The sequence below is a fragment of the Phoenix dactylifera genome, chromosome 10 (genome assembly GCF_051530095.1).
Source record: "Phoenix dactylifera cultivar Ajwa chromosome 10, Ajwa_hap1_PhDact_Kaust_v1.1, whole genome shotgun sequence".
Taxonomy (NCBI): Eukaryota; Viridiplantae; Streptophyta; class Magnoliopsida; order Arecales; family Arecaceae; genus Phoenix; species Phoenix dactylifera.
In genome coordinates this window covers 30,275,106-30,298,106 of record NC_143199.1, presented here as the reverse complement: position 1 = coordinate 30,298,106, position 23,001 = coordinate 30,275,106, and the positions used below count along the sequence as shown (strand labels likewise).

The 23,001-nt window shown below is 37.1% G+C and overlaps 2 protein-coding genes across 3 annotated transcripts; one reads left to right on the top strand and one right to left on the bottom strand.

Moving 5' to 3' along the window:
• Positions 1 to 224: 224 nt before the first annotated feature.
• Positions 225 to 8,764, top strand: LOC103698349 (single-stranded DNA endonuclease family protein). Of its 2 annotated transcripts, XM_008780350.6 has the most exons (14): positions 225 to 413; positions 504 to 661; positions 1,435 to 1,496; positions 1,637 to 1,764; positions 2,957 to 3,008; positions 3,083 to 3,155; positions 3,281 to 3,354; positions 4,458 to 4,517; positions 4,754 to 4,925; positions 6,682 to 6,781; positions 7,098 to 7,180; positions 7,298 to 7,398; positions 7,502 to 7,632; positions 8,152 to 8,764. In XM_008780350.6, exons 1-14 carry the CDS (start codon positions 346 to 348, stop codon positions 8,555 to 8,557), a joined length of 1,668 nt encoding a protein of 555 aa, XP_008778572.4. In that variant the 5' UTR covers positions 225 to 345; the 3' UTR covers positions 8,558 to 8,764. The 2 variants fall into 2 exon arrangements, with proteins under 2 accessions (XP_008778572.4, XP_088562059.2); XM_088705933.2 differs by lacking the exons at positions 2,957 to 3,008; positions 3,083 to 3,155; positions 3,281 to 3,354 and having other exon boundaries at positions 4,484 to 4,517.
• Positions 8,765 to 13,847: 5,083 nt separating this feature from the next.
• On the bottom strand, positions 13,848 to 21,894 carry LOC103698360 (elicitor-responsive protein 3-like). Its single transcript, XM_008780366.6, has 5 exons — positions 21,644 to 21,894; positions 19,518 to 19,583; positions 16,126 to 16,252; positions 15,747 to 15,861; positions 13,848 to 14,091 (listed from the first exon to the last, which is right to left on the bottom strand). The coding sequence occupies exons 1-5, from the start codon at positions 21,708 to 21,710 to the stop codon at positions 14,026 to 14,028; spliced, it is 441 nt and encodes a 146-aa protein (XP_008778588.4). The 5' UTR covers positions 21,711 to 21,894; the 3' UTR covers positions 13,848 to 14,025.
• Positions 21,895 to 23,001: the final 1,107 nt, after the last annotated feature.

The window sequence follows — 23,001 nt, the reverse complement described above, 5'->3', positions numbered from 1 at the left end:
ACATACGCGGACGGATATAATGACGGCAAAAGCCGACCAAAGGGACGGCGAGGTAATTCTCGGCCAATCGCAGCGTGTGAACATTCCTTTTCCGTCAGGGCCCGTTCGAGATCACCGCTCCAATCCATCCGCAGGCAAGTGCACATGAAAATTGAATCCATGATTAGGGGTAACTTAGTAATTTAGTATCACAACGGAAGGGTTTTCTTTCAAATTCTTGGGCCTTCCCTCTTTTGAAAAAAAAAAGCGATTTTTCTCCCTTGCCTCGTCTCTCCAAAGAAACAGATTTGAATTTCTTTTATTATTCCGTTTCTTTCTTTCTTTCTTTCGATTTCTTGGGGAGGGATGGGGGTGAAAAATCTGTGGGATATCTTGGAATCCTGCAAGAAAACCCTCCCCCTTCACCATCTCCAGTAAGTTCCCCAAATCCTCCTCTCTCACTTCTTTATTACCCTTCTTGCCACTCTTTTTCACTCGCTCTTATCTCCTCTCCTTGATCCCAGGAACAAGAGGCTGTGCGTGGATCTCTCTTGCTGGCTGATCCAATTCCAGAACGCCCGCCGGTCGCCGGCCCGCGCGAAGGAGAAGCTCTACCTCAGAAATCTTTTCCACAGGCTCCGAGCCCTGATCGCCTTGAACTGTAGCCTTATTTTCGTTACAGGTACCAACTCTTATTATTATTTTTTTCTCTATTTCTTCTTTTTTTTTGTTTTAATGAGAAAAGAAGAGAGAGGTATTTTGTTCTGGTGATAATTAGAGACGAGTTTGCCTAATTCCTGTAAGATCTTTGAGCATAGAGGTAGAGATTTAGATATTTCAGTTATGATTTCACATGGTTTTGTTATCGAAGTTTGTGGAGACAATATTTCTAATGTAATAGTGGATTTTGATTGCAAGTATTGGCAATATTTGTAACAGAGAGAATTTACTGTAACCAAACTTTTTGCTGCCTTTGATATTCCTCATGGTTGGTTGTTTGGTTTGTCAGTCATAGGTGTAATGGGGAATCTTTGGCATGAAATCATGCGACGTATTTCCATGTATTAACTGACACTAAAGATTTTTTTTTTTTTGTTGACAATAAAGAAATTTGAGTAGTAGTAATATGAACCATGTCGTATTAGGAGGAACTATAACATATGTTTGAGTAGATATGTTGCCTCTAGATATCTAATCCAGAACCCAGTTAAATAGGGTTGAAGAGGTGAACCTGTGTACCTATAAAGGAGAAAAAATATTGACAAACATTGCAAAAATGTTCTGGCTATGGATGTGTGCTCGGAGCAACAGGAATAAATGTGTACAAATATGTAATGGCTTATATTTTTAGTTTTTCCATGCTGATAGTGTTTGTTTGTCAATAAAGAATAAATGTTTCTATGGTAGAGGACATTATTTTGGAACAAACTGTGAAACTTTTGTTGTGTTTGCCAGATGGATCGATTCCTTCCATTAAATTGTCCACTTATAGACGGCGATTGGGTTTTGGTTCCGAGGTTAGTCTCTCTCTCTCTTCTCTCTCTCTCGTTTCTCTACCCACCCTCTCTCTTTCTTACGCACACAGATACTACCTGCATGTCTATGAGATACAGCACTTTCATCTAATTTTGTAACATTATTAACTTTTTTGTTTCAGGTTGCTCGAGAGGATGGAAATTCACAAACAATGCCATCACTTCGTAGAAACATGGGTTCTGAATTCTCATGTATGATAAAAGAAGCAAAAGTTCTCGGAATGGCACTTGGTATTCCTTGCCTAGATGGGTAATATTTTTGTATGCTGTATCTCCATAAATATTCTTTTCTGTATACTTATCATAATTCATACAAATGATCTAGAAGATCATATTGACATTCTGATTATCTCTTCCTTCTATGAAGATTATGCGTGGCAGATGAAGTGTTGAAGATTAGCTGTGGTTGGTGGTGTGGAGTTAATATTAATGGGTGAAGTTAATGAAATTGTCAGTTTCCTAGTCAGAGTAATTTGAATAGGCCTATATGTTACCTAGGAGTGAGCAAGTACATTCTAAACAATGAATAGATAATTGTTAGGGCAGTTGTTTAGAGACTGTTCTGTTCTTTGATAAGCTTTACGCCAAAGCTCTCATCTAGTAGTTATCTCCTTTATGGTTACCAGGGAACATCTTTTCCATGTAATGGAGCATTTTCCTCTTTAAGAAAGGTATAATTTGGTTTCCTCATATTTCTAGGGATGCACAGTGATTTGTCCAAATAATGGAGAAACCACTTGAAATCTGTAACTGAATTCACAGTAAGCTGAATTGGCAATTGTCTTCCCATGATTTTCCTTATGTTTACCACTTGGACATTTCTTGGATCCAGCATCAGGAATTTTCTCTCTAGGCCTGTTTTACTTATCCTCTCTATGTATCTGTCCACGCTTCCTTTTTCTAGCAGCCTGTTACAGAAGTGGCTACTTTGATTTCTTCTACACATTTGACAAGTTTATTATTTATTTTTCCTCCCAGAATATCACCATTCAATTCACAATTTCAACATTATAGATCTCCTTGTTTCTTATTTTTCCGTAATTGTTTCCTATTCTAATTTATAAATACACACATACCAAAGAAGGCAGCTGGTATATAGGCTGGACTAGTGTATCCCAACATTTTTTGCTAAATTGCAGGTATTATAGCAGTTCAATTTAGATTTAGTTTGGCTTACTTTCTTAACTGGTATAATTTTTAAGACTCTGTGTCTAAATGGATTGCTTTCATTTATAAATACTCTCAAAACTCAGGAAAGAAAGTGGCTAACCACTTGTGAAGATTCTAGGCTCCACTGAATATTAAAATTGCTACTGTTCAATGTGGTACTAAGACTGTTTTTTTTGTAGATAGAATAATACAATACATAATTTAAGCTGGTTTAGATATTCATATTGAAGAATAAAGTTCTGTTTGTTAAAAGGGTATTTTACTTCAATCAGGCTAGAGGAAGCAGAAGCACAGTGTGCATTGTTGAATTCAGCATCCTTATGTGTAAGTAGATTGGGTTTTTAAGTATTTTTGAACAATTCGATGTATGGATATATGATGAATGTCATCATTTTCAGGATGGGTGTTTCAGTTCAGATTCGGATATTTTCCTTTTTGGAGCTAGGACAGTTTATAGAGAGATTATCCTAGGTGAGTTCTAGAGCCGACAACCGTGTTGTTTGGGAAATTTGATGCACAGTTGCATATTTTAGCATAATTTTCCCAACTCGCTGACTTAATCTTTGATGACTACTGAAACCCCTTATTTGAAATAGGGGAGGGTGGCTACGTAGTTTGCTATGAGATGGAAGATATAGAGAAAAATCTTGGATTTGGAAGGAATTCACTGGTAAGTTACCATCTTAGATCACTTTCTTGTATTGAAACATACACAATAATTCTTTTTTTTTTGTGAGTTTTCTTTGATTATCAGTTTGTATAATTTAGATATTAAGGGGTTACATTTACAGATGAAGTTTGACTAAATAGTGCTCAAACAAAATTCCAACTCTTTTATGGCATACTTGTCCAAAAAAACCTAGTTAATATAATTATAATTAATAGACCATATCCCCTCACATAACACTCATATAATACAAGTATATAATGTGTATGCTGTACATTGACAAGCGAGTATATATGGATCATAAGTTACTTGACTCAATCCAATACATACTTGTAACACTTGTTCCTTTCGCTATAATCTCACGGCATTTCATAGATTGTGAGTTTGCTTAATATATTCTACAAACATGTGGTAGTCTGAGTATTAATATATCTCAGAATCGGAAATCAAATATCAAGGCCAATGTAACCTAGCATTGAAGTAGATGGAATATGTGTATATTCTCACAAAATTGAATTTTTTTAATCAATTCAGGCTAAACTATATGAATTATTCTTTAGCTTATACAGTAAATTCTTTGGTATCTGGTGAAAGCCTTTGATGTCACACCAATCAACCGACGCCGTTTTCACTATATATGATAAATGTATTAGAAGAAAGTGAATTCCTGGGTTAGGTTTGTAGAGTGACATACTGCCCTGTGTTGGCAAACTGTGAGTCGAAATGGGGTTACACTGCAGTACATATCTTGCCATTACATGATTGGTATGCCCCAATATCATAGTACTTCAAACTTTGGCGAAGAATCAAATTTAGAAACTAAGTTTGATTCGACATAAAACTCAAACAAAATTCGAACTCTTTTATGGCATATTAATCCAAAAGAAGTTCTTATAACCCAGAAAAAGAAAAATAAGGGCTCAATTTATAATATTCTCACCAGATGCAATGGCAAGATTCTGCTATATCAACATTTCAATGCTATTGGTGACTTATATGATAATGTCATCCTATATGCTGTCAAAAGTATATGTTTATATTTTTATAATATATGTTTTTATGTTTTTATTTCTAAAGTAATGGGTTTGGTTACCTGTGATCTTCAGATTTCTTTGGCTCTTCTTCTTGGCAGTGACTACTCTCAGGGAGTTCGTGGATTTGGGCCGGTAAGTGGTATCAAGTTTAGCCTCCTGACTTAATAGGGGCAGATTTCTCTGATAATGTTTTTCCAACTTTGGCACATGGGTGTGTATAGGTTTGTGTTGACATCATCACTACATCATGAACATATAAAAATTCATAGTACTATTTCAGTTTCAGGACAATATCAACAGAGTAATTTGTATGAAAGGGATCCTTCTAAACTGCAATTTTCCATGTTTTTGAACTTTGAATGCTGCAGGAAACAGCATGCCGGATTGTTAAATCAATAGGCAATGATACTATTCTGTGCCAGATTGTGTCTGAGGGATTAACAATGGCAAAAAAGTATAAAGGGAAGAAAAATATAGGGAAAGTTCTCAGCTTTGATGTGAATAAGGAGAATGATCCATGCCTGAGGCAACATAATTGTGGTGAGTTGAAGAAAGTCATCTATGTAAGTATCTCACTATAATAGACATGGATTTCGCTCTATGCTGTGGCTATCACACAAATCCATCAGCTGCACATCCTACCATGTTTAATTAATTGAAGTAAATATTCAAAATCTTGTAACGGTAAAATGAATGTGCAAATTTTCAGAACTCTCGTATTCTACAAGTTTTTGGTCACTTGGTTACTAGTTTTGTCTGTCTTGAGCCCTCACTAAGTCTGAAAATGGTCTTTTTCAGTAAACTTTCATTCAAGGTTTACTATGCTAGTATCGGGCACCGTATTCGTTGCTCGACAGCACAAGTCGGTACGGATCTGTAATGTGTTAGGCCGGGCTTGTACCAACACAGCAGAGGAGGTAGGGAAGAGAGCGAATGGGAGAGAGAGGAGGCCGACGCCCAGGAAGGAGGCGGAGGCTACGGCCGGGGCCCTATTTCGTTTGAAACAGAGGTCCGGCCGCTAAAAAATTTTGCGATTTGATTTGCCGACCTCATTTAAATATCGCAAAATTAATAAAAATATTTTAAAAAAATTAAATAAAGTCGGCAATGGATTTGCCAACTTCAACATAAAATCTGCAAAAATAAAATGGGCCTCCGTGTCTGCATCTCCCTGGCCTCCGCTGGCCGGCCCCGGGCCTACCTCTCTTCCTTCCTCTCCCTCCCCCGCGCTCTCTCTCTCTTTTCCTCTTTTCTCGACAACGACATCTCGGTTTGGTTGCCGGAACCATCCTTGTCCGCTGTCAGTATGGCTCGGGATGCCCCGAACCGGGTGGTTCGGGGCGATTCCCCGGTTCGGGGCGGTTCTGCCGACCATGCTTCCATTAATATTAACTGGTGACTCTCCTGGTCTTTTCTTAGTAACTTCCATGAATGTTTACTGGTGGCTCTCATATACTACACTGCATACAAAATTTCACTTATATGGTAGCAATGTTCCTAAGGCACTAACGATGTATGAAGCCTGTGTTGTGTTTGCTTCTCAAGCTGAAGAGCTAAGATTTGCTGTATCCCTTGGTGTATGGTTATTGCAATATCCTTTTTTAAGTTATGATTATATCATTTCTTAGAGAAAAGTAATGAAAGATGTGTAACTGTAAAAAATAGGTGTTGATGATGGTGTTTTGATGCCAACCTTTGAAGATTTTGTCATAGATTATGAGCAAGGCGATTTACTGATTCGTATAAGGTCTAAATAGAGTTAGTCAAAGCTCTAAATCATGTTAAAAATGCACATTCATGATTAAATATAAGCAAGTCATGGTATCATGCTTTGTGTATGCCCACTTTCTGACAGTAGGTAATTATCCTCTGTATTGCAAAGCATGTTGGACAAAATTTTGAGACATCTGATGTGTCACTTCTTCCTGGTTTTATTTAAAGGAGTTTTGTCAGTCTTCCATGATCTCTTAGAACATATTTTGTTTTTATGAGCTTGGGTTTCTATACCCTTTTTTTTCCCTGGGGGGTGGGGGGTGGGGGGTGGGTGTGGGGGTTGGTGGGATGAGGCTGCTACACCTCTAGCAGCTACTTTGCTTGATCATCTCACTGCTGTTAAGTCCCTAGCCTTTTGAATTTCATTTTCCAGAGGTAGAAATATCATTATCTCAACTAAAGGGTTGTAATATGCTGAAAAATAATTGGATATGGATCATCAGCCCCACTCTTATTTTATTAAAGTAAAACCATTCTGCTGACCCAATATTTCCCACCTGACTTTTTTTTCTTCTAATTTTAGCAAATGGGAAGAATCTAGAATTTCACGATCAGTTTCTGGAAGTCATAAATGCATATCTGAAGCCAAAATGTCATTCACCAGATTCAGAGGCTGTACTGAGGTAAAGAGCTATACATCATATCCCGATAATATGTTCTAATGTTTTGAAATGTGAATGTGTATCACAGAGGGATGGAAAGAATTATGGCAATTGAAAAGTTGTATTTTGGATAGATTTTAATAAGTTTATATAATGTCAACAGACCTTGCCTATTTGATTCCCTCTGTTTGTGTTGGTATGGACTATGAATGGCATGCATGTCTTTTGGAAAGCCGAACTTGTCTTGTTCCATATTGCATTGTGGGAGATACTGATTCAAGTTATTGTTAAAGCAGTTGAATTTTGATATTTATGGTGATTGAGTCGTGTCTTGCAGGGTGTGCACGCAACATCGCTTTCTACGGGCACAAGTTCAACAGATATGTGAACGGTATTTTGGTTGGAATTCTGATAAAACAGGTGATATCTACATTCTTGACAATTTCTATGAGAGCGTTATTATCTATATGTAACCAGGCAGACTGATTTACGTGCTCGACTTGCATCATTTTCTCTAATTTGTAACTTCTACCGCAGATCAATATATCCTTCCCAAGATCGCTGAGAGAGATCTTAGGCGGTTTGCTAATCTACGTTCCACATCATCAAAACTGGGAGTCAGGATTCCCTTGGATGAGGTACCACTTTGCGCACACACTTGTATACAATTTTCGCACATAAACTCAGTGTCCTTTTACTTTTTTCTTTTTATTTATTTATTCTCTGTCTGTTCCTTTGCAGATACCAGTTTCTTGCCCCGTATCTGCTATAGTAAAGCAGAGAAAAGTGCAGGGAAGAGAATGCTATGAGGTTTCCTGGCACAACATAGATGGGCTCAAAACTTCCGTAGTCCCTGCTGATCTAATTGAAAGGTAACAATTGTTGTTATTTATACTCTTCTTGCATGACCCTGCAAGCAAATCTTCACCTTCCAATAGCAGGAAACATTAAATATATACCATATATGAAGGACCAGTTTTAACTACTTGTAATAGTATCTCATGAAAATTTTAGAAGTTCTTCACGATTTGCTAATCATTTATGTTATTCAAGATCTGTTCATCGCCAATATGGATTACCTATAGGCCAATTTCCAGCATTAGATGGCTACTTTGCTATGCCTCTGTTCATCACATGTTCTACTGGCTCGTTGTTGCCCATGGTCTTGTAGCATCGGCAGGAGATTTGTTTAGTATGATTTCTGCTTTGTGAAATTCATCTGTATCCAATTCAACAAAAATGTGTTAATTGGTTGGCTTACCAATGTATGCCTAGCAAGGAACTTTTAAAATTTTCTAGAAGAGTAAGTGATAATTTTCTAGAAGTTTTTATTAGTTTCTCTGTACTTATTCATTTAGAGCCCTTTTTATTTCTTTCATGCATCCTTACAGTGCCTGCCTGGAGAAGATAGCTGAATTCATAGAGAAGAAAGGTGAAGGAAAAAAGCAGAGCAGAAGACCAAGGCCAAGGAAATCAACCAAAGCTACTCTTGGTGAAGTTGATACCCGGCTACAAGGCCTGTTGCTCAGCGTTGAATTGCAAAGCAATTACCTCTCTGATATAACCAACCGTTGCCAGCCAATCGATGCAAACAGTGTAGAACCTGAGGTCATTGATCTGTCCACCCCTTCACCACCTCACCGTGGATGTGAAGCTGCAAAGTGTCGGACGGTTATTGACCAGCATGTGGATGCGATTAATGTGTCCGAGTCAGAAAATGATTTGTCACCTGAACATGAGAAGAAGGCAAGAGAGTTGAGATTGTTTATAGACAGTATTAGGGGAGATCTTGATTAGAGTAACCATAAAATACAGTGTGAAATATTTATTGTTGTAGTGGGACAGCATTGGTTTCAGCTGCATAGTTCTGCAGCTCAATATAAAATTAGGCTGTTGAAACTTTTGGTCGTTTCTGGATATAATCTGATCCATTAGGCTGAATCCATGCACTGTATGAGTGTATGGTGATGTTTATGAATGAATTTATTGCTGTACGTTGAGATATATCTTGCAATGCTAACCTTTTCTGATCTTTTGGAGCTTTGATAATTTTGATCAAAAAAATCATATGGTATTATCTGATCCTAAGAACTAAAAGCACCTTGAAACCATAGAGAACATACGAAGGCTCTGCTTAAAATTCTTGAACAAGCAGAAAATCTACCATGGAAATTGTGCATGTGAGATGACATTTCCAAGTAAAACACTACAAGCTACCAAGCAATTAATTTACAGGCGACAACTAAACTGGCGACACTTATTGTCCATGCATTGCAATTATTGCATAATACTATTCAACATCATTGATGTAAAACTTTGGCCATCCTGATGGCTGCCTTCTACCATCTGCATTCATGTCTCCGCAACTTGTATCAAGAGCTATTTCCTGAAACAGGTGCTAGTAACTCTCCTAAGTTTAAATTTGGCACCACCATTGTTTTGAAGCAGTGCTTCCAAATTTATGCAAAATTCTACCTTCTTGAAGTTCATATAGAAATTTCTACGTAGGCACTTTGATCTGGCCTCAACAATGCCCTTGCTCAACCATCTTATCTGTTTCGACGTGATACTGCATCCAAGGAAAAATAATGCCTTGGCAAATGTGATATAAATACAGAACATAGTTAGAAATTTCTGTGTAGGCATCCCACAGTTAGCATCTTTCAATTATTTAAATGCATGCCCGGAGTACAAAATAATCTGATTTTTGTTTTGCTATTTAGATAGCAACTTAATCTAAACCCTAAATCTTTCTATCTGAGAATGGATTTCTTATATACATGGTTATATGATAGCAAACTTTTATGTCACTGAGAGGTGATTTTAAACAGAGAGAATGTCAAAATTTTACCTGTGCGACTAAGCTGGAGGACAGGACACCAATACAACTTTGGCTATGCGGCATAAATTGGCCATTAATTAGCCATCTTATGATCTGGTTGGGTGGTACCGAGTACCAAAAAAATAATCTGATTTAAATGAAGAAATTAAACGTGCATGGCCCTCCTGGCCTAATACCATGACAGCTGCTCATGGGCAGGATGCATGCACGGAATCTTCCGTGCACAACTCTTAAAGCCTTCGAGAAGGCATCATTTTTGATGCACAGATGGCATAGGCTTCATGAATAGCCCACAAGATTTTGAGGAGCAATTGAACCGATGAGCCTCTCAGCTTGAGAAAAAAAAAATCGTTTCATTAATCGATGTCTTAAGTACGTGAATAGGCAAACTCTTTTCAACCTTTCCTGCTTTGGGCTTTTTTTAATCAGACTTCGTCTTCATCAGTAGAGAATCAAAGATCAATGAAAAGCCCACAAGACCATCCCAATGATTACAGTCGGATTTATGTGTGAAAACAATGCCATTGTATCGGCTTAGTCTTTTTTTTTTTTTTTTTTTTTTGAGGTAAGCAGCCTGAAAGTTTTGACTTATGAATGTTGCTTGATAGGTTTGATTGTTCCCAAGTTCATTGTATCCTTATCAATTTCTGATTCGAGCAATGCTAAACTAGCAAACAATTAGCAAAAGAATTGATAAAGTACGCATGATAACATCCTATAATCATACTTCATTCAGTTATACATGCATAAGAATTTTTTTTATCGCAGCTATCATATTTTCTAAAAAGAAATCATTAATTCATTTTTTGCTTTTTTTTTTTTTCTTTCACTGGCTGACTTGATGGGTTCTTGAAATAATGTTGAACGAGCTTATATGAAGCTGGACGCCGTCTGCTATAAGTTATACAACGGTTTAAAATGGAAACATGCTGTTTCCATCTATAATGATGAGATAGCTAAGCCGGGCCTCCATTGTAAGTTATAGGCTTCTAGCTTTATAGGCTGTCCGTATCCGAGCCACCAAACAAGTGTGGCATTATTGAATGTAACAAAGATTTTTCCAGTTGCTGGCTCTTTTTTTTCACTAGATCTTTTTCAACCGTTGAAAAGAGCACATTGATGAGGTAACTTTGGAAGTTTAGCATCGAAAAGAGCGTTCCAGTGGATGGCTTACCAGCTGTAATCTGTAATTGATTCTGATGAGGTCGGAGGGTATCCACTGCTTCTCCTCAGAGATATTGTCTGTTTTGAAGGGAGTTTCATAGTCTCTTCGCAACGCACGGATTTGTCCCACAAAAAACGTCTCTGAAGAGAAAAGGATAACCCTCTTTCATTTAAGAAACAGACTTTTCCGCTATCTAGTCGATGTGGAATTAAGTTCGGACCATTTATTCTTATAATAGGTTCGAAAGAAATTTGTATACGGCTTATGCATCTATTAATTAATCGAGTGACAAGATAGCTTATAGTATGCGACAAAATGATGAACGTTTACCTAATACAGTTTCATGGAAGTAAAAGATAAAAGAATTTATAAGGAGTTGGCCTTGACTTGATATGTGGTTTGAGGGGGCTTGAAGTCGCTTCAATAGCTTTTGTGCATCCCATCAAACGTTACCTTGTCATGATGCGTTGCAGCATAACAAATCTATATATCCATTTATAATGCCTACTTTTGGATATCTCCAGTGCCCCAACCGCCGCCGGCAGTCCATCGGTTTCGGATCTATTGCTTGCTTCCTCACAGATGGCGAATCTAAGATATCTAGTAGCCTCTATAGATTTGGTCGATCGCTTTCAATGTGCATTCTTGTAGCCCACATCATTGTAAGGTGGTTTATAGGAATGATTGCTGGAGACAAATGCAGTTTGTTTACCTTGGTAGCATCTGGACTCGTGTGCAAGTTAAGTATTGCAACTCAAATATTTCATTATATATGGTGGAGCACCTGAGTGTTCATCTTAGTCAGTTTTATATTCGGTGATATCATGTGAATTTACTTGAGGGAGAATATTTCCTGAACCTGAAAGAGAGGTTCTTATGGTTATTGAAAAAAATATATATATCATGCATGAAAGAGTAGGTATGGTGTAATTTCTTCCTCGATTGGTAACTCCAATTGGTAACTGGAAGAGTCTAACTCCAATTGGTAAGCAAAAACAACAATTTCTAATTGACAGAATCTCTCTCTTAAGGATATACGTCAGATAAATATAATCTCTCTCTCAAACAGAATCATAGCCATTTTTTATCTGGTCTCATGTGCTCGTGATGTATCACACTGTACTGCATTTATTGGTAGAATAATGCAAACCATCTACCTGTACTCATTAGCAATCCATAATGACATCGGCTTGTCCCTCGAGTGATGGCCAATTTAATGATTCCCTAGAGTGACGTTCCATGAGCAGGCCATTTGCTCTTGTAGTCCAAAACAAAGCACCAGAAGTGATAAATTTTTGCAGCTAAAGCTTGGATATTTTCTGATTTTGGATTGTAATGGATATATCTACACTCCATGACTGCTGACCACCCCAAAGAATGACTTTGTGAAGTCGCTCGAGGCAACCCCTTCACCATGAGTACACAATTTAAATCACACGAGGAAGCTTGCAATCGGTCTAATTCTTGAAGAAGAGCTCTCTACAAATCGCCACCTTTTATTGGTAAAATTCAGCACATTGGATTGGCTCACAAAGATCTAACCTGCACTTCAAATCAAATCACTAGAAACATCATAATGATATGCAGGTCGCTGGTCCATGGTCCATGGCATCTTGCTTGGAGATGATCATTTTCCGTTTTGAAATTATAATAATCAACCAATAATATGCATGTTGGCAAATGGGCAAGAAAGCCAACAATCGTAGTCTAATGAAAAGGTCTATCAGCCTATCTTCCCTTGCTACTGACCATGTATTATTACCTAATGACAAAACCTGGCGTTCTAACGCGAGAGAGAGAGAATTGAAGAATCCACAAGGGTATTTTGGTACGAAACTTGTCGTTCTCACCATTACAGAGAGATGGTCCCGTATTAGTAGACTCCCCACCGTCCTGCTCTCTCTCTCTCTCCAACTTCAAATCCAACCTTTCTCTCTCTCTCTCTCTCTCTCTCTCTCTCTCTCTCTCTTCCCAAACTTGCTGCTCTTTTTTATACTTCATTCTCCAGCACCATGAAGCTTGTAAAGTTCTCTCTGCCATCGATATCTTTCTTCATTCTTATATTACTTGTGGTGAGCCAACCATCTAGTTTCAGCCATGGCCTCAGAAGTATGAAAAATGACGTGGACAGGAGCCGGAAAGGTGAGTATCCATCACCCACTTGCTATTTCTCCAAGATTTCTCCATCTCAAGTGATCAATGACGATGATGATGATTTTGGCTCCAACTATGGAGTGTCTGAGAGAGGGGTACCTCAAGGTCCAAACCCACTTCACAATTGATTTATAGCAGTCTTCGGTTAGTTTCCGGAGTTGTATACAGCTGTAATGTTAGTTCTTCTTTTCGCCCTGGAAGATGTATACCAGAAGCTGAATGAAATGCGATAATATGCCCTTTTTTATAGTAAGACGTTGCATGAAATCTGATAATTATATCTTTTCTTTCCAACTCTCTGAAACTGAAAAAATTGGAGTCATTGCTTGATACAAAGGAGCACCAAACGAAGATACCCAAAAAAGAAAAACTAAGCTATGAGTTTCACCCTTGTAGATGTCGAATAATACCTAAAATATGCAAACAACTACAATTTTTCTTCCATGAATGCATGATAAAGCAGCAATTTATGTCCTTGATACTTTGATTGCGAGGTGGGAACCGAGATATATAAGAATTGCTTCCCACTGCCGTAAGCTCCATATGTAGAAGGAATCAAATTTTAGAAAGCAAACGATCAGGTGCACGTCGTAGTCAGCATTCTTCGTTTTTATTATGCATATGATGATAAGATTTGTTGAAATAATAGCCACATAGTCCAAGTAACACCTCACTGCCCACTGGTCCATTCTTCTTACATCGACGAATCATATTACGCATATGATGATAAGATTAGTTCATTCTAGAAGGATAATGAGGTAAGGAAAAGCTTTCTTGGGCTATCCAAAGTCAGACAAGAAGAATAAAATAATCGGACTTTTCTGTTAACGTTTCATAACCCCCTTTTTTCATTAGAAATTGTCAGGCGAAAGCTTATTTTACCATAAGCACATGAGCAGTTGCACTGCATGGAATCAAGGCTGAGATTCAAGAAAAGCATCAAACCACTATTAATAGCAAAATAAACAAACTTCCAAGAAAATTTTCGGTTGCACAAGTTAAAAAAAGTGCAATCATATTTAAGTAAATCATCCAACATTCTTTCTTGCTTGATGACAAAGATGAACTTTCAACTGAAACAGAGTATATGTTCTGAAGCCCCTCTCAGGAAGATTCTCTCCATCCACCGTAATTTTCTTCTTCACAGCAGCCGTGCTCACGACAACTCTCCTGCAAAGAGAACTTTTTTCCTCAGAAAAGACAGGCAAAGGAGAATCACTTCAATTGACGGTCCATGAAGAATAACATGACAAAAGTTGACCATACATGCTGAAAATTCAGTCCCTTCAGAAACTGCATATTTTCAGTTGCTCTATTTGTTATGGATTGACGGACAGTGCGATCCTTTATTGCTAAACATGATACAAACCAAACTCCAAGTAATCATTAAGTAATTAAAAAAATTTAGAAAGTGATTCTAGTATCTAAGAAAGAAAAAAAGTGCTTCAAATGAAATCACGGAGATCTGTCATTAATTTTCTCTGAGCAGTCCTCATTCAAATTATTTTAGTCCAATAATATTTATCCATAATAGAAAAATCCTAGCTTTGGTTTCATATAAATGGGACATGATCACTAACTGCGCAAGTAATGCCCAATGAAAAATATAAATGAGGCTGGGTATGTCAAAAGATTACAGCTATCTTCATAGAGATACGGGCACATCCATATTGGGCTTCATACTGAAGTTTAAGGGCTCCTGGTCTTAACACAAAAACTGATATTTGGAAATGAAGATTGAAATGCCAAGAAACCACAGGTACAGAACAAATCAAACATTATAGAATTAAAATTTACGAAAACTGTATATTTATGCAATGCTGCAACCAAAATCAATGGCCATGAGATAGCCTAGTTTTCTATATATTATACAAATCAGATAAAGAAAAGGCAACGTAAAGCTTCTTCAAGGCGAGTGAAGCAAAGGTATATCTATCAAATGACCATGATTGCTTCTTGCCAAGGAGACTAGTGATTCTAGAATAAGTGTGACACCTAATAAGATATGATAACAAGTACTTGCGTTCATCTCTGATTGTCCAAAGAGGATGTGGATCATAATGACAGGAACCGGGAGCACCTAAATAGAATTTGAATATGGTACTAAGACATTTAATCTGTCAGCATCGTAAAAATAAAGAGCAACATAGAATGGAGTTATTAGTGATTTTGGTAAATGTGGTCCAGAAAAATAGCTAATATGATAAGCATAAGCAAGTTTAAAAGCATAAAAAAGCAGAAGAATTAGCAACAAATTTAAGATGTTAAAGCTTTTTCTGAAAAAACAAACTCATGATAGGGAGAAGGCTTTGGAAGGTTCGAGAAGCCTAAACTTGGTTTGGGTTAGCGGGTGGAGGCGTGGTCCGGGTTAGCAAGGCACGTTCCAAATACTGGGTCGGTTTGGGATGACTAGGCGCATTCGCAATGTCTCAAAACCTGGCAATTGTGGCTGATGGACACTTTAGAAAATTGATAGGAAAATGATAGGAAGGCAGATGCAGAAAATTGATGGAGAATAATGTTCAGAGAGTCAGTTTATAGATCATCTACCCAATGACACTTTAGAATATCCTTTACAATATAAATTCTACAAGAGATTTGCAAGGTTGCAATTACATAAATTGGGTGGTTTATGTATTTTAATATTCATTTGAAAATTTAGGCAACTACTAACCAACTATAATATTAATTATACTGTTATTATCTAATGGTACCTCAAACCATTTTTCAAGAAGTTGAAAGGTATCGCTTTCATTGCAAGTGTAAAGTGAATTACTAAAGGACTCAGCATTTCATGAATTTGGTAGTGATTGAGAATAAAATACCGTCATAGTGAAGGTGAGACCGACTTTGATTTCTCCACGATATTCCTGATCCTTGACCACATTATAAGCAGTTGGCGGAAGGCTTCCTTCCATAAACAGAGGTTCAAGAAGAATCCTAGAAAATTGCACAATGAATCAAAACTAAAAATTCCAACAGAAAGCCAACATCATCTGGAGCAAACAGCAGTCAATGAATATGTTCTGTTTCTGTTAATCATTGCATGCACAATAATGACTCAACATAGCAAAGACTATGATAATAACAAAAACAGGTTTTAGGACCATTAAAAGTTAAAAAAATTTCAGTATGCCCAACTGCACTTATTGCAATCATCTCTTGATATATATATTGGGAATATGGATCATGATAAACACTCACTTTGCTTCTCCCACAAAATCATCATTTGAAACAGAATCACTGTCCATGAGCTTGATAGTGAGCTCCGAAACATGGTCAGTGAGAGTGAATACAAAGGTCTCATTCCATTCAGGATCACTTCCAGCACCTGAATCAATCAACCCCAAACATTTGACAAGTAAGGAAGTGAGAAAGAATACATATTGTACTTTTTTTTTTTTGGTCAAAAAAAAAAAGGAGGGGAGGGGGAGGGACCAGCCCACCCGCGTAGCAGCCCCATTACTGAGCCCCCCTTCCACTAGGGAATGTTCGATACAGGTCGCAGGTTTCGCGTGCCTTCCCCGACCCGTGGGCTCACCCCACTGGGTTCACCGCCTCACGTGTGGGTACGTCACCCCAGTGCCACCTTGGTACAAGTGGAAGGAAAGCATAACCGCCAACAAGCCAGCCGAGCGTGGGGCATCCGGTCCCCTAATTTAATCGACGCCCGTGCGTTTCGAACTCGGACAACTTGGGCGGAATTATCGCCCCCTTACCACCAGGCTACTTCCTTGGTGGCAATACATATTGTACTTCACTCATTGATAAAACACCTAATATTATAATACAGCAAGATAAATATTTGAAAGTTTATTGCAGCTCGAGCCTTAAAAAACTGGTTCCACATGAACAACTTCGAATGACATGGCACTCCAAATAAAGCTTGCCCCAGTATAGAGGAATAATAGTGAGGTCTTAATAAAAAGTATAACTGGTGGCAATCCACATGGAGATACTGAAAATCTGCCCCAGAATGTCTTAATGCTTCTCTTTTATTCATCATAGCGGTTAATAGAGTAGACCTGCTCTTTTGTATTTAATGATGTTGGTAAAGTGTCAGAAATCTTATTAGTTGTGTACCAATTCTGCATACATTACGATGTGCACTTAAGCTCGCAATTTCTATATTTCTTTTAGGTTGTTCTTGGAACTTGTTTATTTCTACAGCAGAATGAAAGATTGCTTTAAAAAACACTTGGTGTTTCCAGAGCTAGATTTTAAGGATAGTGACTGCAAGTAATGAAGATGCAAATTGTAACCACTTATTGCATATGCAGAAATGAAGAGGAGTGTTAATTGTGTAACTACATATTGCACATGCAGAAACAACAAAGAAGTGTTAATTGTGTATTTAGAAAAAAAATGTCTCTTTCAATAATAATAAGTCTTGAAGTCACAAATCATGAGTTCTCACATATCATAAGTTTGTTAAAAACTTGGATGTGATCTACTACCTCGAAGCTACTTACACACCAAAAATCATGTGATTTAGAGACTCCTAACCTAGCATCAAATAGTCAAAAAATAGACACTTTAACTAACACAAAACAATGCATTTTTTTTGACCACTCAATGAATAGGTAAGGGGTCTCCAAATCAGATGATTTTTAGAGTATAAGTAGTTTAGAGTTAGTATGTCACATCCAACGGCCGGATTCTAGACCACCAACAAATACACACATATAAATATACACATACAAACCTATTACCAAGGCATACCTCGAACACAGTAAAAAAAGAAAGAAAAGAAAACAGAAAACAAGGAAGCAAGAGGGTGAAGATATTGACAATGCAGACTGAAAAAGAAACATTGAACCAATTCTGGTAGACGGGCAAAAAAAATAGTGGTATTAACTCTATAAAATAGCAAATGAACTTTCATACATGAGACATCTGGTGCATTCTATTTATTGCACACATGGTCACTATTATTCAGATATAATTCAGAAATAGGCAAACCAAGATCTTCAACTTAAAATTTCCACCATTAAGAAAATATATTGTTTGCCACAAACTTATCGTTGAGGCTTTTGGGACATGACATAAAAACCCATGCTCTCTATCAACGTAATTTCTGATTGTCATCCGAAGTTATGTTCCCAAAGTATGGTTCTCAATTAAAGTACGGTTCTCAATTGGGATGCTGGGTATGACAAGTTTGAATCAGTTGAAAGAACTAGAGATCAAATCTAGTGTCACCGAGTTGGATGTCAACCTAAAAAATTGACAAATAATAGATAGCAAGACCAATGAATAAATGCTCCTTCAGGGTACCTCCAGGATCAAGTATCTGATTATTAGAGGCATGCACTCAACAAAGCAGCCTCTTGAGCTCTCCAAGGATAAGAACTGAACTGTATTTTTAATTTGACTCAGATGCCATCCAAAATGTTTAAGAAGAAACAAAGAAAATTGGAAATCAAATTTCAAAAGCAGCTATCAAAGTAGTAGCAGAGTGTTGCACCGGACTACCTTTGAAGTCAAACATAAGAAATTAAAATTGGAGAGTAATTCCATATCAACATGAAATATGATTTAAGACCCTTGATCAGTACAATCATAAAGTACATGTTTTGCCGAGATCCAGAATATAATGGTTGCAACCTTCATTGTAAACAAAGGCAAGGGAGTTTATCAATAAAATATTGATTTAAAACCAATGAGAGAAAGGAGCTGATTTTGGAAATCTAGAAGAGCAAGGTACTTGCTATAGATGCAGAACCATCAGAAATGTAATAAATCTATATGCCACATAACGTGTGTCCCATGATGCTAAATCACCTTATAGTTTGATTCAGAACACATGAATGCTATTCTGACGCATTAGAAAACGAAATATGATTAAACTAGAAGCAGCCAACTTTATATGAATTGAGTCCCTATGTTTACAGTGTTGCATAAATGCCTTCTGAAATCCCAAAATCATCAAAACATGAAACCACTTTTTTTACTGTTATAGAATTTTGAAATTCTTGGTCGCTTACTCTAACTTTACGTGCTCTTAAATGCACTTTGTTATATTTCTTAATGAAATGTCGCACACCTAAAAATTCTCAGTGAAAGAAAAAAATCAAAATAGCAAGGATAATTCATGCACCATGAAATTTCAAACCTCCAGATGCACCTACAACAATTAAAATGATAACATGCACAAAAGAGTAAGACAGCTTGGGTAACTCCAATGATGTATCTAATATCTAAAACATAGTAACAACTATTGAGCGTCTCCTTGTCTGTTCATATCCACGACTCCATGTCTCTTGCCGCACGAAAAAAAAGAAAAAGAAAAAGAAAAGAAAGCCCCAAACTTGGGCCTCTCCTCTTCCCAAAAGCATGAAAGTTTTGCCCTTTGTTGACTTTTCTTTTCCAAACTTTTGAAGGATCCCATCCATCCATAAATTACCCCATCCACTAACATATTGCACATAGGCAGATTATAGGAGCCTTAAACTAGAAGTCATATATTGAGTTTGTACAGCTTACTCAAAATTGAAACCAAAGCCATCATATTTCAGAGTATTCTACATAGCTAAAACAACATATTAATGTACATACTGCATAAACTAACAATATTGCATAGACTGGACATGCACCTGATGCAATACTGCTTCTCTGCTCCTGTGTGCGACATATGAGGACAGCATAAGGATCCATTTTGCCTGCTTGGCAATTGCAAAAAGAATTCATCAAACATGATGTGTAAAAGCAGAGCAACAGAGTCAACAACAAAGAAAAATAATCGTGAATCACGTGTCCCACTTCAAAATGCAATAACCTATTCAGAAATAACACATGAAATAAATAAGTACATGTATAGAAAATGATATCTTATCAATATGCTAGCTGACATTCTTTACTTAAATCAAAAGGGATAGAAAAACAGAGGTCAAATACACTCGGGACAGTCATCTCACTAACATTCGAGCATACTATTAGTCATCTCAAATAGTTCTATGTGTGATTACTACTATTAGACAATGATGTTTGATATGATGAAGAGATTAATAATTAGAGTATAATGATTTCGGAAAGCTTATACCAAAAGATTTGGACATGATGAAGTATTTAATCATTAGAATATAAATCATAACTGTACACTGACAATCCCTAACGTTTGAGCACTCAACGTATGCATTAGCCAAATAGTACAGGATGGTGACTCTTTTGTGATTGTATATAATTATGCTCGTAGATTGGGAGATAAATGTTGCTTGTAGGATACCTCTACTTTTGGCGTCACTCCTGTTCAATATATCCAACTACCCCTTCGCAGATACTTTCAAGCGTTTGTTGGCCATTTAATCTCATACCCTTAGATATAGCAACTGTAACTCCATCTAAATCATCTTAACCCACTAAAGTCAATGCTCTTCGTCATATGGGCTCATTTGAATATAAACTCTATTAATCAATTTAAACAAATTTTAAAACGAACTTGCAACACATAGGGACGAGATATGATTCTTTAAACATGGAAGTGTTTTTTTATATTTTCTTTTCTTTTCTTTTTCTTTGGAGAGAGAGACCCTGGTGCTACAACTCTTATTAAAAAATCCAGGTTGCCACCCTACTCATCCAATTGGATTTAGTCCCATATCTCTAACCTTGTTTAATGACACGATACCTTACGATGTCCATAATGATTGAACCATCATGAGTAAGTCAAAGTGGTAACATATATTATCATCACCATCAAAGAATCACATGGGAATAAAATCTCCAAGAGAAAGGAAGTTTGGCTATCTTGATAAAAACTATCACCAAAACAAAAAGGTAATTAGGGCTCCAGAATTATCAAAGCTATCAGTTCATAAGTACCACTAGATATAATAGGTGAATCCCTGTTAACTTAGTAAGCAGACACCCAAATCACATTAATTACATTATTCTGGAATTAACATTCCCGACCTTTAACATGTTGCAAGATCAATAGTCAATAGAACGGAACTCAAAACAAGCATGCACTGCATCCACGAAAGCTTTGATGGTAAATGCAAGAATTTCTCAATCTAGCTTAAGATTCTCGCGATGCTCCTACGTTACAAGAACAAATCTCGTAGTTTCAGTCACTTTCAAGTAGCCATACCATTATCAGTGGGCAGGGCCAATTAAACCACATTGCAGATACTGATCAAGACAATAAAATATCACATAATAAATCGAAACAAAACAATAATAAAATCAAGATCTCATCAAAATCTTGCAAATTATTGTTGAACATCACCAAAACCTGAGCATCAAGAAGTCATAAAGAAACTCAAATACCCATCCTTAAGTACAAAAAAAGAATAGAAATCTCGAGAACTGATTAAAGAATTCCTGTGACCCATAGATCTTTTGAACTTCTTCAAACATCACCAAAAGCCCAAGAAACAAGAATCTCCAAACAAAATTAAATCCTCGTCCCTAAGCATGGCAGAAGATCAAGAATCTCTTGTTACGGAGATCTTTTGACCGTCTAAAGAATTCCTGCCATCGATAGATCATATAAACTTCGATCAAACACCACCAAAAACCCTAGCAATAAGAATTCTTGAAAAAAAAAACCCTCAACCCTAAACACCCTTCACAAAAAAACAAAAAACAAGAAAATCTACTGATAGATCTTTAGAACGGTGGAAGAGCTCCTGCCAAGAATCAAGATCACGAGGAGAAAAAAGAAAAACGAAAAAAGAAAAAAGAAAAAGAATCGGAGAACAGAGAAGGAAGGGAGACGTACTGAGGAAATCGGAGTCGTCGAGACCTTTCGCCCCCACGAGAAGCACCTCCAGCGTCCCTTGGACCATCCTTCCTCTCCTTCTTTCCTTGATCTATTTCTCTTGAATTTTTTTTCCTCTTCCCTCGCACCTCGTTCCTGTCGTCTCTTCTATATGCGGTGAGGACGCGGTGTGGGATTAAATAAGGAATAAAAATAATGCGGTTTAAACCGGCTCTCTTCCCTCGCACCTCCTTCCACTCGCGCCTTTTGTATGCAGCGACGAGGACGCGGGGTGGGATTAAATAAGGAATAAATGAAGCGGTTTAAACCGGCGCGGGGTGGGTTCCGGTCCAGTATAGTATGTAACCGGGGATCATGCATTCGGAACGGATCGGGGGTGTCTTCGCCGTTGGATCATCCACCGGTCTTGTTAAGATTTAAGATATGTGTAGGCGATTGAGCGACGGAACTCGGAGCGCTTTGAGAGATGTGCTGTGGACGATCCAACGGTGAATTCGAGTGAAGAAAGGCCAGTTCTTCCGCACGAAAGATATAACCCCGACCAGCCATTAAACAAGAAGATCCATGATGAAGCATGAGAGGAGCTAGGGGAGGCTCCTTCAAGTGTCTCTCTATCTATTGTTTATTGGACAAAAAATATTCTTACTTTTTGTAACTCTTAACTCTTAAGGTTATTTTATATCTTTTTACAAGCCTACATTAACTCACTCTTCTAACCTCTCAATTAATACTCTCTTCCTCTCTCTCTTATATATATATATAGGGGGTTGATAACCTACTTTCTGTATGGTATGTTATCAATCTACCCATTTTTCATTAGACAAAAAGTACCCTTACTTTTTATAACTTTTAAGGGCACTTTATGTCTTTTTACAATCTTACATTTACTCACCCTCTTAACCCCTCCAATTAATGCTCTCTCCCTCTCTCTCTCATACATATACATATAAATATACATACATACATACATACATACACATACATATGTACATACATAAATACACACATATACATACATGCATACATATGTATGTACATACATAAATACACAAACACATATATACACACGCACTGGAGAGAGAGAGAGAGAGAGGGAGAGAGAATTAATTGGGGGTTGAGAGGGTGAGTTAAGGTGAGATTATAAAAAGACATAAAGCATCCTTAAGAGTTACAAAAAATAAGGGTATTTTTTGTCCAATGAAAAATGGGTAGATTGATAACCTACCATAACAGAGAGTAGGTTATCAACCATATTTTTAAAATATCTTTACATAAAAAGATATTTTTAAAAGTTATAAAAAATAAGAATATTTTTTGTACAATAAAAAATGAATAGATTGATAACCTACCATAATAGA